The sequence below is a fragment of the Carassius gibelio genome, chromosome B12 (assembly GCF_023724105.1).
Source record: "Carassius gibelio isolate Cgi1373 ecotype wild population from Czech Republic chromosome B12, carGib1.2-hapl.c, whole genome shotgun sequence".
Lineage (NCBI taxonomy): Eukaryota > Metazoa > Chordata > Actinopteri > Cypriniformes > Cyprinidae > Carassius > Carassius gibelio.
This window is the reverse complement of record NC_068407.1, coordinates 4,612,945-4,630,371: the sequence shown is the minus strand read 5'-3', so window position 1 is coordinate 4,630,371 and position 17,427 is coordinate 4,612,945. Positions and strand designations below refer to the sequence as shown.

Sequence of the window (17,427 nt, the reverse complement as noted above, 5' to 3'; positions counted from 1 at the left end):
TACAGCATTAAAGTCAGTATTCAATTAAAATTAAATTACATTTATGCATTTAGCAGACGCTTTTATCCAAAGCAACTTATAGTGCATTCAGGCTATCAATTTTTACCTATCATACATTTTATCTAAATATATATATATACAGTAAAGACCAAAAGTTTGGACACACCTTCTCATTCAAAGAGTTTTCTTTATTTTCATGACTATGAAAATTGTAGAATCACACTGAAGGCATCAAAACTATGAATTAACACACGTGGAATTATATATGGAATTATATACATAACAAAAAAATGTGAAACAACTGAAAATGTCATATTCTAGGTTCTTCTTTTGCTTTGATTACTGCTTTGCACACTCTTGGCATTCTCTTGATGAGCTTCAAGAGGTAGTCACCTGAAATGGTCTTCCATTGCTTAGCACTTGTTGGCCCTTTTGCCTTCTGTCTGCGGTCCAGCTCACCCCTAAACCATCTCGATTGGGTTCAGGTCCGGTGACTGTGGAGGCCAGGTCATCTGGCGCAGCACCCCATCACTCTTGGTCAAATAACCCCTGATGCCTTCAGTGTGACTCTCTCTCTCTCTCTCTCTCTCTCTCTCTCTCTCTCTATATATATATATATATATATATATATAAAGATAAAATGTACTGTAGTGTCTTTGTAAAGGAACAGTTCACCCCAAAAAAGACAATTTATTTACACACACATATAGCATTTAATTAAAAAAATAGTTGTATTTAATTTAAATTGTTAATTATTACTTTTTTTATTATTATATTTTTTTTTTTACAATACATTCATTTCAAAAATTGCTTTTGTTACTAATTTGCCAAATTATGTATAATACATATTTTTATATAAAAAAAAATTACAATATTTAGAACATAATGCAATTATATTTAAATTTAAAATACAGGTTAATAATATAAAATCCTAATCAGTAATCAAACTCATAATCACAAACTGTAATTTATCTAGAAGTCAGAACTTTCTGAAGGTGGTGAGGGGGAAAAAAAAATATATCATCAACATTGTAAAATAGATTTCAGTTGTTGTAAAAAATCTATAATTTCCATTAGGAGTCAACAATAAAACTTCAAAATGTAGACTGTATGGCTAAAGGGAAATATTTTGCCGTTTCACGCGGCTGCCGTGTCCAGATGAACACACTGCAGAATATATCAGTGTGGTGTGAGTTCTCCGAAACCTCAGATGAACTCTGTCCTCACCCATTACTCAGACATCAGCGAGGCGTGATGAAGCTGATGAACTGAGGAGCACAGTATCGGAAATTAGCTGTTTATACTTCTAGTTCAGAGATGGAATTCCACCCACAAAACAGGAATAAAAGTGATACAATCTTCAATGTTAAACCATCTCTTTCATGCTTTCTCTATGTTTGAGTGCTCACAGTTCAACGGACAGCACCAGCCCCGTCTAAACTCTGTCCACTCAGCTTCAACCAACAACTTGGCAAAAAAATAAAAAAATCAACAGGGCAGTCATATTTTCTTCCCACTCATCCTCCTACCGCAAACATTGATATCATACCATCATCCTACATCCATCTCGGTGAAACTCTGTCTATGTGTGCACATCCACTGCCTTGAAATTAGATGCGGGACACCAAAAATGACAGTTCTGTTCTAGCTTGTCAATAAAGAGAGAGGGAATAAGGACAAGAAAGAGGCCTTTGAAAGAAAACCAAAAGAGACAAGTTGAATGATGTGCATCAAACTCGAGCAGTCCCACACCAGCAGCGGATACAGCTGGCCTGTTATCACTTTTCTGTCACACCAGTGCAATGCTTTGTTTGTCAGTGATTTAGGATCTTGGTAGAGACGTTCTCATTGTCCTAGACTGAAGGAGATGGAGCAGAATGAGTTTGACAGAACAGAGTTTGTCCTCTGGTTCTCTGAGACACGAGGAAAGAGAAACCTTGTAGAGAAACAGAGAAAGTATAAAAGTCAAATTGCCTCTGATCTTTTATATGATAACATTTTATGATCAGCCTCGTGTGATCCAAGTGGCAGATGAGTGTTTCTTCATTTGAACAGATTTAGAGAAATTTACCATTGCATTACTTGCTCACCAATAGATCCTCTGTAGTGAATGGGTGCCATCAGAATGATGAATAAAAACATCACAATAATCCACAAGCAATTTACACAACTCCAGGCCATTATTAAACGTGAAAAAGTAAAGTGAAAATCTGTGTGCTTGTACAAGTCTTAAATCCACAAAATTGACAGATAAATGCACAGATCAAACACTGTCTGCAGTTCAAATCAAATATGTGGGTGGATTTTTTTTTCTTTTTTTTTTGGTGAAATATCCTTTTAATAATGCTATACACTACTCGTATTACTTACTTAACCCTGGCACTGTTAACTAACATGCATGAGCAGCATGTTTCACATATAAAACAGTCTAAAACAATAAAATGGCCTTTGTGTTTAATTAGCATCAAACAGATTTCAAACAAACATTGCACTGGGTGAGATATTTTCAGTATATGTAACCTTTTAATATATAATTTCCTGATTTGCAGAGCAGTTATGCACTCTCAGCTCTCTGTTTCTTCAGCATAAACAAACACTGAAGTGAGAGAGAAAGAGAGAGAAATGGTCATATTGCTTTCAGCTTACAAGCCTCTTAGCTTATTTAAATAGGGAAACAGTTTCATAATGTAATTCCATTTCATACACATAATCTGATTCCTGCAAAACACTTTCCATTGATTTCAGCTGCCATTATATAATGTGAAAAATAGCAGCTTTGGTATTGCCACACCTTTTTTCAAATCGCCTGCTATTTCAAGTGCCAGTAAAATCAAATGAAATCTCAAACTGCTTCCTGTGCCAAAGAGCATGTGGATGTGGGCTGACCTCTCTGAAGGTCATGGATGTTGAAGCCAGTTCTCTTGTCCAGCTGTCCCACTGATCTCAGTACAGTAATAGTGGACTCTGCGCAGCAGGAAAAAAAGAAGAAGCAAAATCTTATGAAGGGACACATTTTACTAACACATTCCATACTTCATCCACTCATCAAAAAAACTAAAACAAAAAAAACAAAAAAACAATGAGTTGCTTCAAGTACATCATAATATTATTTAAATAAGTGAATCACATGAGTCACTCAAGTAATAGACTTACGCACATAAAAGCAATATTGCAGTTTAATGATGAATTTGGAGTTATGTTGATAAAAATAGTTTTTATTCACACACACACACACACACACACGCACGCACACACACACACACACACACACACACACACACACACACACACACACACATATATATATATATATATATATATATATATATATATATATATATATATATATGTATATATATATATATTTTTTTTTTTATATATATACAATTTAAATTAACCTTTAGGGATGAAAAAGTTTTACAAAATTACTTAAATTATTTATTTTATTTTATAATTTTTTTTCTATAAAACTGACTATTACATGAACAAATTTTTAAAAAGTAAAAGTAAAATGTATTTAAAATTCCTGCTTTTAAATGCCTTGACTCCTATTTGATGTTTATTTTTAATGTACCCTTTATTTATGCAAACTGATGGATGAATCAAAATGATTGATCTTGGTCATCAGACTCAGTTAATTTATCTTAAAAACATTTTTTAACAGTGTACTTCTGCACAAAATACTGAGCCCATTTTGCTCCTGATAAACTCTTGCATGCTCAGCATATGCTGCTGTAATGTTCTGCTACGACCATTTCACAAGAGGAAATGTCAAGTGATAAATGTACCTGCTGGAAAAAGATTCCGCCTCTTATTTAACTAGACTAGAATTTAGCAGATGGAAACTTGAGTGGAGACCGCTGGGTTTATGGACTCTTCTGCGCTACTGCTGATGGGACTCTTGGATCTCTAAAGAGCCTCTGGCACGGAGCTCACTTCATTTCTCCTTGTTTCCTGTTGCCATTTCAAGAGTGTTCTCAGGTTTTCCGATCCTCTGTTGTCCTATGCAGAAATACAGGAATGATGTTTCAGGATGGATATTGGCCCTAAAAATAACCAAAATGAATGCCGCTTTTATTTGAGATAGAAAACTTAATGGAAAAACATTCTGTTCGAGAGAGAAAGAAGACACAGTGTGTAACTTGGTCACAATATGCTGTCTGTTAGTACTTCTACACTTTTTCAACAAAGATATGAAGAAGAAGAAAAAAAAGAAGACTTCAGAATTTAGTTGTAAACAATATTTATACTTTCAGCCACCTGCAAAAAACATGTCATATATGGGTTATAAATACTAAGCTAAACTATAAACTATATAAAGCTAAACTTCTAAAATAAAATATCTATTAATTCATATTTATTAATATTTATTTAAAACTCTTCCAGTGTTTATTTAATTCCCCTTTTTCTAAATAATTTGAATATGACGAGATTAACAGCATATTAGAATGATTTCTGAAGTATCACGTGACACTGAAGGCTGGAGTAATGATGCTGAAAATTCAGCTTCGCATTACAGGAATAAATTATCTTTTAAAGTATATTAAAATGGAAACTGATATAAATTGATTTAAATGCAATAATAATTCACAAAATAACAGGGTTTATTCTGTATTTTTTTTTTTTTATTCAAATAAATAAATAAATAAAGCCTTAATAAGCACAAGACACTTCGGTTAAAAAAAACAAACAAAAAAAAAAAAAAAAAAAAAAAAACCTCTTGAACTGTACATATACATATACATACATTCTGTCTGTCTTATATCTGTTTGGTTACCTCCTGTTCACTTTCTATCCATTTTTGTAAGAAATCTATTTAAAATTAACGTTTAAGTGCCAGAACTTGACCAGAGCATATCTCTGTTTTTATATTAGACCTTGAAAACCTTTTACAGAAATAGTTCCTTAAATTACCGCACAGTCTAAAGGCTGAAACGGTACTGCATAGCAGAAAAAAAACATACATGAAAACTAAATTAACATTGGCGCAGTAGAAATAAACACAAGACATGGATGGCTGTTCTGTTTCTTTAATGCCTGAGGCTTTGGGAATGTATGTGGCCTTTGGTGGCTGCTCTGGTAACACCCATGGCATCCGCGGCACGCAGGACTAGGCGGGTTTCACCACTTATAAATACACCCACTAGACAAGGCCTAAATTCACACTGCGACCTCCCATCTCATGCCTGAGAGAGTGTGGTGAGCAGTATGGTTGATATCTACAGTATATTATGTGTGTGAACGTTCTGAGTATCAGTGTTGGTGGACTCTGCGTGTGTGTATGTGTGTGTATTTATAGTGCTAAAGAAATATAAGCCTACTCGTCTGCAAAACAATTTCACCTGACCCGTGTCCTGCAAGCCTGGACTTGGCGTTTAATCTCATACAAGTCACTGTAAGATCAGGTTATAAAAAGTGGATGGAAGGGCAACTCCAAGCACATGGCAGAAAGTCTTATCGCTCCTGAAATAAATGATGCTTATATAGACGAATCAAGAGGTAACACACACACACACACACACACACACTTAAAGAACCATAACTGTCAGAATTTCTCACAATATCTTATTTTATGTTTGACAGAAGAATTCATACAGTTTTGGAACGACATTAGGGGGAATATACAATGACGTCATTTTCATTTAGGGGTGGTCTATGCCTTTAAGGAAAAAATGCAAGTAACTCAAATCTGTAGTAAACATTTTACTCACCAGATGTTTGACTCCACCCATGACAACCACCCCAACAACCAGCAGGCCAAAATCTGCAGTGGAACCCTGTAGGTGAGCCTTATGTTTGCTTGAAGATGGAGTGAGTGGCACATCAGTCAGCCAGTGTCTCCTCCTGCTGTCAGTCAGGTATACAGTGCAAATGTTAAGGGCAAATCGTAGCAGAGTAAAGATAGAGATAGAAGAGAAAAAATGGGTCAAATGGGTTGTGAGAGACAAAAGAAAAGCATAGCAAAGCAAAACAAAACAAAAAAATGTAAATACTAACAGGCTAATAATAATTTAATAAACTAAAGCAAGGCAAGGCAAAGCAAAAAAAAAAAAAAAAAAAACAGAACAGAGAAGAGAAAAATAAAACAAGGAGAAAAGAAAGAATGAATTAAAACAAAACAAACAAACAACAAAGCACTTAAAAGCAAAGCAAAACAAAATAAAAACAAAAAGCAAAACAAAACTATTCAAACAAAATAAAACAAACAATAAACAAAAGAGCAAAGCAAAGCAAAATGAAACTAAACAAAATGCACTTCTAACATTTACCATTTATTATTTACACAAAGAAAGCTAAAAAGGTATATGATAAGCATTCTTAATTTGTCACACTCATGGTTTTCACGGTCAAAAGTGACTGAACACCTGACAATGTAACTTTTTTTCTTTAAATATATATATATATATATATATATATATATATATATATATATATATATATATATATATATATATATATATATATATATATATATATATGTTTTTTTTTCTTCATTTGTTTTTTGAGAGAATTTCATGGTACTAATTAACATTTATGCAATAATTATGATCAATTTTTCCCTTTGAAAATAGTACATCAAATCATTTTTCTAATTTTAAACAAATATTTTTCAATTAATTCAGGATTTCAGATTAAATGATGGAAACTAGGGCTTTACAATCCAATTTCTGGAGACAGAATAGCACCTCTTGTAATTTCAGGGTGTAACCACTGGATTCCTGTACAGAACTCTATAGAGAGGCTTGTGAATTCCATAGATGTTTTTATACATAATTGTTTATTTATTAGGTTGCGGATTTAAATGCATATTAAGGCATTCTCAAAGACTACTTTTTGTCAAGGTTTATATTTTTTGTTGATATAAATGTTAATATGAAGTGTAGTATTTTTTTAAATATATTTTTTTATGCCTTATTATAACTACATTGAAACCTGAACACAGAAAGCACTTTGTTAAAATTCTATAAAAATGTAACAAAAAATGAACAGGAATGCTTTATCGGACCTTAATCCTTCTGGGTCTGATCTGATTTTAACTCATTTTGGCTATATGGTTATAGCAATACAAATTAATGTGAGTATGTAAAATTGTGTATGTGTGTGTCTGTGAGTGTGTGTTAGTAAGTGTGTGTGAGTGGATGCATCTGTTTTCACTCTTGAAATTTTAGTGTAACCCTTGATGCTGTCCACTTTTGTTACTGAATTGTAGTCGAATTATTGATTTTATTTTACATAGTTGCAGTGTTACATTCACACCAGTTCATAGGTATGTATAGTGTGAGTGTGTGTCTGCGTGTGTGTTGATTTTGCACTCTAGATGTTATATAGTTTCACTCCTTCATTGTGGTGCAATTTTTTTCTGCATTGTGGGGATTCTGTAGATTGTACACATAAAATTGTACACTTTTTTTTTTTTTTTTTTTTTTTCATTTGCCATTAATATCCTTTGGTCGGTCATTTTTGACCGAGCCATGAGTGTGGCTATATATATATATATATATATATATATATATATATATATATATATATATATATATATATATATATATATATATATATATAAATATAATTTTTTTTTTTTTTTTTTTTTTACTAACACTTAGCTTTTCAAATCATGCCCACAGTTATTATTTATAATTTTTTATTTATATATATTTTTTTTTATTTCACATATCAAGTGCCATGAAAGTTTCATACCATTCTGGTGAAGCTACGATTTAAAATAAATAAATAAATAAAACAAAAAATCCAAATGTAAAATTCTCCGGTCAGAAATGACCGAAGACCACACAAGGTGTGTAAGTACATGCAAAGTGACAAAAGCCTTTCATATATTTTGAATGACAGCCAGATGCATTCCAGGGTTCAAACAATAGAGCATGCAATATTGCAATGCCACAGCCATGGTTTTGATTTTCAGTGAATGCTTGAAATTATAAAATGTATACAATGAATGCAACTTCTGTTGCTTTGGATAAAAACAACCGTCAAATGCATGAATATAAATCTTTCAGCCCGTGTAGGACATCATAAAGGAAAGAAAATATTGTTGAGACAGTAAAAGCAGGATGTGTCCTAGCAAACAGAACTGCAGCGTAGTTCTTGGCACTAGTTCAAGCTTGCTACTGGTCCTCAATGAGCACATCATAACTTAACAGTACAATGGAGATGCACGGGGTTATAAAGCCACATGGGTCTTTATTACCCTCAATAAATGCACAAAAATTCCGCTCAAATTCTCAGGGGCTGCTTCAACAAATAGAGCAATGCCAAAAGCGCTGCAAACCACAGTGTTTACACATTTTGGTGTCATTTCTTTACATTCACCTGGGAAAAGAGAAATTATTTTACATTGCATCAGCTTAACTTTTTATTTATAATAATTGCAACTGCCAACAGCATGGACAACGTCCAATCTGAAGGTTGTGGTCTGTGTACCGCCCTCTTATAAACAAATTATAAGTAACTCAAGTCCTCATACATACAAATCTGGTGAGGTAAGAGTAATGCTGGTGATTAAGTGCTGCTGTATCCGTGTTCATCTCCATTTCCTGCTCACGAGGCTACAAACTGTATGAACAGCTCTGTTTACTATATCCACTCATATCCTGGCAACACTGGCATCCCAGGAAAGAACTGTTGTTTCGTAGAACCTTCGTGGGTCTCCACAGGAAGGAAGTTCACCCTGCTCCACCCGGCAGGGGTCAGGGCCGGAACGTGTCAAGGGGTGGTGCACACGTCTCAATGCTGACAGGAGAAAACAAAAAGAGAAATGTTGCAAAAATAAGCTTTTCTCTCAAAGCAACATTCAGGATGTATACAGATCAAGAGGCTTCTGGATGCCCCGAGTAGAACAGAGTAATGACTGCCTATATTCAGTGAAAATGTCAATATATATATTAGACCTTTCTACTATGAAAGAAATACTGGAGAATAGAATAACATTTATCCTGTCATACAAATAATCACCTTTAAATCGCATCTGTAATAAAAGTTTTTGTTTACATAATATATCTGTATATTAATTTAGTATATACAGTATATAAATACAAACACACGCATGTTTTTATTTAAGAAAAATGTTTTTTTATATATTAAATATATTTATATATAATATAAATACATAAATGTATATGTAAATATTTTCATAATATATACTGTGTGTTATATTATATATAAATATTTAAATAAATAATATATGTAATATATACTGTGTGTGTTTATATATATATATATATATATATATATATATATATATATACATACATATACATATACATATACATACATACATACATACATACATACATACATACATACATACATATATATATATATATATATATATATATATATATATATATATATATATATATGTATATATATATATATATAATCACAGTATAAATACAAATTTAATGTAAACAAAACATTTTATTTTGGATGCAATGGAAACGCATAAAATTAGTGGGTCCCAAAATTCAGAAAGTTTCAATATTTTGTACATTTTTATTTGAATGTTTAATAAAAGTATCACGCACGATGCACTTTTTTATTTTTCACTCATATATATATATATATATATATATATATATATATATATATATATATATATATATATATATATATATATATATATATATATATATTTACTTTTTTTAAATTAATTAAAATGATTAAAACTAGTTTACAGCACAGATTTATAGCTTCATTATCAGAATCTCTTTATCTTTCAGAGAATCTCATTATGTTTTGTTTATACAATATACTGTTTAAAGAGTTGAGATAAACAGAACAGACAGATCAAGACTTCAATCTAAAATACATAACCAGAGAACACTTCCATGCTTAAGTGAGCAGATGGGAATGCAAATATAAAGGCTCTTTACAGTTAATGACTTTTGCTCACTAAAACATCATGAGTTCGTGTCTGAAGATGATTCAAATGTCTGATTGCATGTTTTCGTGCATTTTCTTGAACTCTGAGCATGTAGCTCTACCCCAACACTCGACCTACATATATTTTGTGTCACAGAACAATGACTTCCATTCATACCACTGTTATGTTCACCATTCGCAGACATTAGATGAAATACTTTTTCAATGAAGGTAAAAAAATAAAAATAAAAAAAAACCTGGGCCTTTGTTGCACACAACCACTGTAAGGATGCTTTAAAAACAGTTAAAAAAAATTTTTTTGCAGAAAGTCTGCAGGTAATGAATTACCACTAGGGGACACTGTCCCAATGATCTAAACTGTCTATAATAACTTCCCTCTTGAACAATGAAGCAGCTGTGTTAAATCTGCTTCTGCTTCATGACCTAACGCGGTAAGTAAAATTGTTTAACGTACAAATTGTTTGTATTTTTAGATTATTAGGCTATACAAATACGTACAATATTAGCCTATATACACCAAACTACATAGGCTCAACAATTAGCAAAGTTATTCAACTGAATGGAATCGCAAGATTGATGACAAGAAGTGTCAAGACGTAGGCCTACAGCTACAATAAACATCTCGGTTTTGACATACATGTTGTGAATATATGTTGATTATTATCTATTTCTGATTTCCGCCTACATCTAGTCTGACGAGGTCATGTGAAAAAAATTAAAAAATAAATAACACTGGACTGTTTTATTAACGTGGAATAATGCTAACTACTTTAATTACTATAAAACAATAGGCAGATAATATTAATAGGCCTATAGCCTAGTATAATATTGTATAACATGCAGTAGCTTAAAGATAATGTCTCTTTCTCATTAGCGAAAACCACAGGTCACTCAGAGTTGCACTGCTCGCGATAATGTTGACATCAAAAAAAGAAAGAAAGATCATTGGTGCCCTCTGCTGGACGTTGAAAGAGAAACTCTCACAATGTTGTTGTTTTTTCTTTCTCTCTCTCTCGAAGATTAAAACACTTGCTCACGTGCTAAATCTGTCCAGTAAAGGCCACTTCAGCCCATGAGTGTCCCGTATGTCAGTGGATATGTCAGACAACCGCTATTAAAACTTGTTTAAAAATCCATGTATCGTTGTAGGCATTGTAACACCGTCAAACCACAAAACCTGATCAAATATCATCATTTGTTTTACCACAAACACACCCTCTTAGACTGTGCGTCAGTGGTGGGTTACACAACCACATATTCAAATTAACTTTTAAATGTTTCTGCACGAAAACGAAACCTAAGCTGCTGAACATCCCTTCAGCATAGACTGTGTGACATCTGAGCTCTGTATTGCTCCAAATTATCCAGAGACATGAGCAGAAGGAGAGTACACTTCGGTAAGTATTTCTTTTGTTGTCTGTTATTTTATTGCTTTCTTCATAGCAATTGTGTTATTGTAAGTTTACTTTATATATATTTAAAGGCAACGTTTTAAAAATCAAGTGGCTGGTAGAATGAGAAGGATTCATTTTGGCTTTTGTGAAACATAAAAGATAGGATATCAAAAATGTGTCATGTGCATATGTTTGTTGTCACCTCTAGCAAATGATTTCCACAGAGGAAGAGGAAGAAGACAACGAGATTTTCAAAAGGACAGGTTCATGCCGCTTCCGTATAAACGTATATACGGTAAGGTCCCAGAACTGCTTACACCGTCCAGCTCTGAGCTTATACCACTCACATGGCTTCCCATTATGTTCGACATAAAGACCCAAAAATCGGTACACAGACTACCTAACCTGAGCTCTAGTGGTGTTATTGTTTTTTTTTTTTTGTTTTTTTTGTGGCTCAGCATTGTTATTGTTATTGTTATTTTTTTCAAATACGGTCACAATTTAAATGTCAAAATGTAAATATCTGTGACACGGATGCCACCACATCCACACCTGTTAGAGGCTGTGAAATCTGTTTATTAATCTATGGATTTAAATGTAATTCAGCTTCAAAAACATCTTTAAAAAAAAATCTTAAAATTATTACCAAATAATACAGTAGACTACCTTAAAAAAAAACTGTGTGCAAGACCAACAGAGAGACAATAGAAAAAACACTTTCTCAGAAACGCAACCGAAACTGAATAATAAATAGGCAGGGAAGGCGGAGCTACATTTAAACCAAGCCAGAATAAAGAGATGTCGCTCCTTCCATAACTGGATAGTTTTGATACTCATTCCAGGGAATTTTAGGAAATTGGACAGTTTTCTTTATTAAATACTTGCTTACAAAGAAGTGAGGACATGAACGGAGAAAAATACAATTCTCTATGGGTTGGTTCTCTTTATGGAGCGTTAACAAATGAGCAAACTAAATCACAAATTTGCCTTAAATTCAAACCTTCTAAAGAATCCTGTGCTAATGGTTCATAATGGTTAGTATAATGGTATAATCCTAAATTATATTATGCACAGGTAAAGCACCTAGCCGAAGCTCTAGTTATGTGCAAGGTTATGTGTTTGTGGTTTTACTGCGTAAAGAACGGCTATACAGAGGAACTGCAAAATAAACGTCGCACATTTTTATTAACCGTTAAATTGCACAGCTGCAAAATCTTTCATATTTAACTTTTCTATAAGCAGTGTTTTATATATATATGTATGTATATGTGTGTGTGTGTGTGTGTGTGTATATATTATCATAAGATAATACAGATTTCTCATAAGGTAATACAGAAATATGTTTGTATTCATCATATACAGGGCCAAAATGGTCACATGGTAAGCCTAATTTACAAGCGCAACAGAACCATAATCAGCAAGAATTACCAACAAACAGAGGTGAGGTGTAATGAACTTTTATGAAGTTACTATGAGGAAAACATCTAAAGTATGACTAATTTATATCTAATTTAATGTGTTTGATTTTAATTAGGTTATGGCTCAAATGACAAAGTTTTGAATATAATTATAAAGGATCTGCAGCCCTTAAGTTCTGTGACAAGACATTATCTCACAAGGACTCTACAATCCTCTTTAGATGTTCAGTTAAGTGCCTCATGCATCCGAAATGAACTTCAGAACCTTTACAGACACAAGAGGGTGGAAGTCCAGAATGCAGTCAATAACGCAAGTAACCTCGCTCTCTCAGCGGAGTTGTGGAGCTCCAGTGAGAAGGTGTTTTACCTGACAGTGTCCTGTCACTTCATCACCGAAAACTGGAAGCTGACATCGTATGTGCTAGATACAGCCCATTTACTCACCAAGCATACAGCAGAGAACGCAGCAGAGCACCTTTTGAGAATTTCAAACGAGTGGAACGTCACAGAAAAAACTCAGAGTGTGGTCTCAAATGTTGACGGCATAAAGAAGGCCCGTATCAATGGAGGCAGATGGACCTATATACCTTGTTTTGCTCATACTTTGGATAAAGTTTTCAGGGAAACCATGCAGATAACCGACTGCGAATCTCTACTGAGGAAATGTCAGCAAATAGTTGCGTTTTTCCACCAAAGTGACATAGCCTCACACAATCTCCAGCTGTACTGTGCTTCTCTCAGTCTCAGGCAAAGTGAACTGATTCAGTCCAGTGGTCTAAATTGGCTTACTACTCTCCATATGCTGAAGAACATCTTATTGCAGTGGCCAGCCATCTTTAACGTTTTTGTCGACAGACGAGTGGATGATCTTTGTCTGAGTGAGAATGAAAGAAAAATAATGGAAAACATTGTGGCAGTGCTGAATATTCTAAAGGAGGTCACAGAGGAAGCGGGAAGTCAAGGGTTCAGCCCAATCTCAAAAATCATACCGCTTGTGCAAAAACTGCAGAAAGAGTTGAGAAAACAATGGATGGGGGGGAATGGAATAGCGAAGAAACTGTCAAAAATATGTGACTATCATATTGGCAGCAGCAAGAAAATCCTTCAATTTAGAGTTAGCACAGCACTGGACCCGCAATACAAAACCAGCGTGCTGCAGGAGTCTGGCATTGAAGATATCACCGAAGAAATCAGGAAACAGATCAGAGGATCTGCAGAGCACTGCAGTCGTGACACTGAAAGTCAAGAGTCAGTCTTTCAAAGGTACTGGAAAACAACAAACATTTCAGCGAACGCTCTTGAATTCTGGAAGAGCAATAAAGAGTTTAAAAAACTGGCGACGGTGGCCCGCAAGTACCTCACAGTGGTCTCCACTGCAATTCCAGTGGAACGTGTGCATCAGCTGCAGGAATCACAGCTCGCCAACAGGAGAAACTTTCTGGAGCCAGAGAATGTCAACATGATCCTGTTTCTGAACAGCAACAAATGAAGAAAACACATTATGTACTATACCTATACTTTATGGAAATGATGCTCAGCACTGTGCATTTTTCAAATACGCTCACAATTTAAATGTCAAAATGTAAATATCTGCCACCACATCCACACCTGTAAAAGTCTTTGAAATCTGTTTATTAATCTATGAATTAAAATGTAAAAAAAATCTTTACAAAAAAAATATTGTTACCAAATAATATAGTAGACTACCTTAATAAAAAAAAAAAATAAATAAATAAAAAAAAAAAAAACACAGTGAGCAAGACCAACAGAGAGACAATAGCAAAAAAACAAAAACAAAAACAAACACTTTAACAGAAACGCAACTGAAACTGAAGAATAAATAAGGTGAGGCAGGGAAGGTGGAGCTACATTTAAACCAAGCCAGAAGCAAGAGATTTTGCTCCTTTCATAACTGGATGGTTTTGATACTCATTCCAGGGCATTTTAGGAAGTTGGACAGTTTTCTTTATTAAATACTTGCTTACAAACTTGTTGAATATGTTGCAAATTACGTCTTCATTTGGTTGGTTTGATTTTCTGTAAGTAATTACAGGAAAAATAAGCTGTTAAATTCTAAGAATATCATAAGTATACAGTATATCTACAAGGAGGACCAGACAGGTTCAAAGATACAGACCCTAAATGAAGGATCAGCACAGGGCGGAAAGAAGTGAGGACATGAACGGAGAAAAATACAATTCTCTATGGGTTCTCTTTATGGGCCGTTAACAAATGAGCAAACTAAAATCACAAATTTAAAATTTGTCTTAAAATCAAACCATCTGTATTTAAATTTAAAATAAAACCATGCATACTTTTGCTTTCAAAATCCTGTTAATGGTTCATAATGGTTAGAATAATACTAAATTGTATTATGCACAGGTATAGCACACCAGACGAGTTTGTACTTGTGAGCACAAGTTTAAGGCAATGTTCTAAAACCATAAATCTATTGACCATACCAGTTTGTAAAATGTAAAAGTGTTGTCTAAAAATGACAGATCCTGGCATACACACTTTTTTATTGCATTTTGAGCAAAAATCATGAGACATAAAAAAAAAAAAAAATGCTTTCCATTTCCCATTTCCACACACATATGCAATGTATAAAATTAGTTGCTGTTTTTCTTCTATGGGTGATCAGTGGAACCCCTTACTGGATATGGTTATTTCAGATTTACCTCCACTCACCATACTCTACAAGTCTATGAGTGAAAGGTTCCATTATCCACCAACACCTACTGATATACTTGGAAACAATTGTTTTCCAAAACAATACAAATTGTGCACAAAGTTCTAGAAAGTGTAGATAGGGTTTCATTGTCTTCTGTAGTGTGGATCACCACAGCAAACAAAACATACATGACAACCCTGTCCCGACTGATAACATGGACTCAGCAATCCTATGTTTTGGAAACCACACCTCCACCTGAAGAATAAAAGCCTAGTCATTTTGTTAGGCAATTTCTGAAAATAGCAGATAAATGGGGAATCGGGAGCAAGGTTAAAGTGGTAGTGACAAATAAAGATGGGATACAAAGAGACATCAAAAAGGCAGGATGGGATCTCATACCCAGTTTCACCAACTTTGGATTTGGTCTTCAAGGAGATGCTTGAGTCTTGTGACCGGAAAGAGCTGATGTTGGAAAATATAAAAAGTATTTTTTCTAATGTTGAAGCACAAGGTCACCTCAAAAAGGCACACACACACACACACACACACACAAAAAAGCTGCAGTTACAATAACCTGGCTCAGTTCAAAGGTAAAAATGGCTTTCTACACTAAACATGCTAGAAAGAATCTCAGAGGCCATATGCCTAGTGCTAATTTAATTTAACATTGACTTATTGAGTGAGCAGAAAGAAAGAAAATGACAGGTTGACATTTAGTACCGCTCTTGACCTGAGATGCCAAGACATTGCTCTCTCTGAGAAGACGACTTCCACCCGCATTAAGAGAACAGTCATTGCCGAAATGAAACACCTGGATCAAGAGAATCAAGGGAGATACTTTCAACAGCCAGAGAATTTTCTTAAGGGTCTGAGGGGATACTTGGAAAAGGAAATGTTGCAGATCGACCGGGATCCCTTGCATTCTGGAATTTCCCAGAAGATGAAGACTGGTACCTGAGTGAAGCTGCATGCGAATACCTTGCTGTTGTGTCTACCGTGATCCCAAACTGACATTGCCTTTGACATGGAGAAAGCCAGACTCATGGCCAGTCGAAACCACAGCTTGCATCCAGAACAGCTAAATATGATGCCGTTTCTAAATTGAAGCTGTTTCCTATATTAAAACATTATTTAACAAATGGGAAAATGATCATAGTCTGTTTGTTGTAAAAAAAAAGAAAAAAAAAAAAAAAGAAAATGAAGAGTCACAAAACATGACATATTCACTATTTCTGTCTTTCTAGCTATTATCAGCTTATCAATTAATATATATTTTAAGGGGTATAGTGGTTAAGGGAATTTTATTAATTTAGGGAGTATTTACTTTGTCGATTAAATTGCCAATAATCAATCAGTGAAAACGTACAATGCATATATTATTCATGAAAATGGTTTGTCTGCACTTTCTCAGTAGTTTAAGTGACTACAAGTTTTATCAGATTTCTTGACAAACCTGTCAATAAACTGTGCATTGAATTTATATCTTATTCTGCGATTTAAAAAAAAGGCATTTTTTAAATTAAATTGCAGAATAAGATCGAGATGATCTCTTGAAATATAAGCTGTATTTGTGGAATGAGGATTGACCACGAGATGGCAGTAGGAACACATTTAGGCTTTAAGCCTAGATTAAGCATATACAATAGAATGTAATAAATATAATATGTATTTATTTATTGTTACATCAATCGATCCATGCATTAAAAAAAAATACCTCGTTGTGTTCTTACCTTATGGTTCATGTTCACCTTCTGCTCCCCCAATGTATTTACCATGAAAATCCTAAAAACACTTCAATCAGAATCTATATTAAATGATCGATGCAGTCTTGCTGTTCTGTTCATGGTTCACGCTTGTAGAGGTCCTTGCAGTTACTAAGCCTGAGTATCTCCATCTTAATCAAATTATTTTTAGGTCTTCCACCTATGAAGAACAACTTACTTTTTGAAGTGAATATTTGAGGGAATTTAATCAGTCAGATCTGTTGCATCAGCATAAAAAGTGCACAGTGCAAAGACAAATTTCCCTGAGTCAACACACT

General features: G+C 33.9%; 2 protein-coding genes and 1 long non-coding RNA gene across 4 annotated transcripts in view; 2 read left to right on the top strand and 1 right to left on the bottom strand.

Moving 5' to 3' along the window:
- LOC127969218 (60S ribosomal protein L38) overlaps positions 1–17,427 on the top strand; it is a 607,983-nt gene that overhangs the window by 94,806 nt on the left and 495,750 nt on the right. The window lies entirely within an intron of this gene.
- Positions 920–8,972, bottom strand: LOC127969219 (uncharacterized). Of its 2 annotated transcripts, none has more exons than XR_008156238.1 (4): positions 8,487–8,972; positions 5,712–5,847; positions 3,789–4,046; positions 920–2,964 (listed from the first exon to the last, which is right to left on the bottom strand). It is a non-coding gene; the product is annotated as an uncharacterized LOC127969219 (long non-coding RNA). The 2 variants fall into 2 exon arrangements; XR_008156237.1 differs by having other exon boundaries at positions 3,789–4,002.
- Positions 10,307–15,258, top strand: si:ch211-152f22.4 (E3 SUMO-protein ligase ZBED1). Its single transcript, XM_052571030.1, has 4 exons — positions 10,307–11,297; positions 11,503–11,589; positions 12,657–12,734; positions 12,829–15,258. The coding sequence occupies exons 1-4, from the start codon at positions 11,273–11,275 to the stop codon at positions 14,199–14,201; spliced, it is 1,563 nt and encodes a 520-aa protein (XP_052426990.1). The 5' UTR covers positions 10,307–11,272; the 3' UTR covers positions 14,202–15,258.

What these genes read in the sequence shown, in the direction of transcription:
- si:ch211-152f22.4 (XM_052571030.1), top strand. Translation starts at nt 11,273, where the DNA reads ATGAGCAGAAGGAGAGTACACTTCG. An exon ending in CAGAAGGAGAGTACACTTCG is followed by an intron (nt 11,298 to 11,502) that starts GTAAGTATTTCT and finishes TGTCACCTCTAG; the next exon opens with CAAATGATTTCCACAGAGGA. An exon ending in AGAATTACCAACAAACAGAG is followed by an intron (nt 12,735 to 12,828) that starts GTGAGGTGTAAT and finishes GATTTTAATTAG; the next exon opens with GTTATGGCTCAAATGACAAA.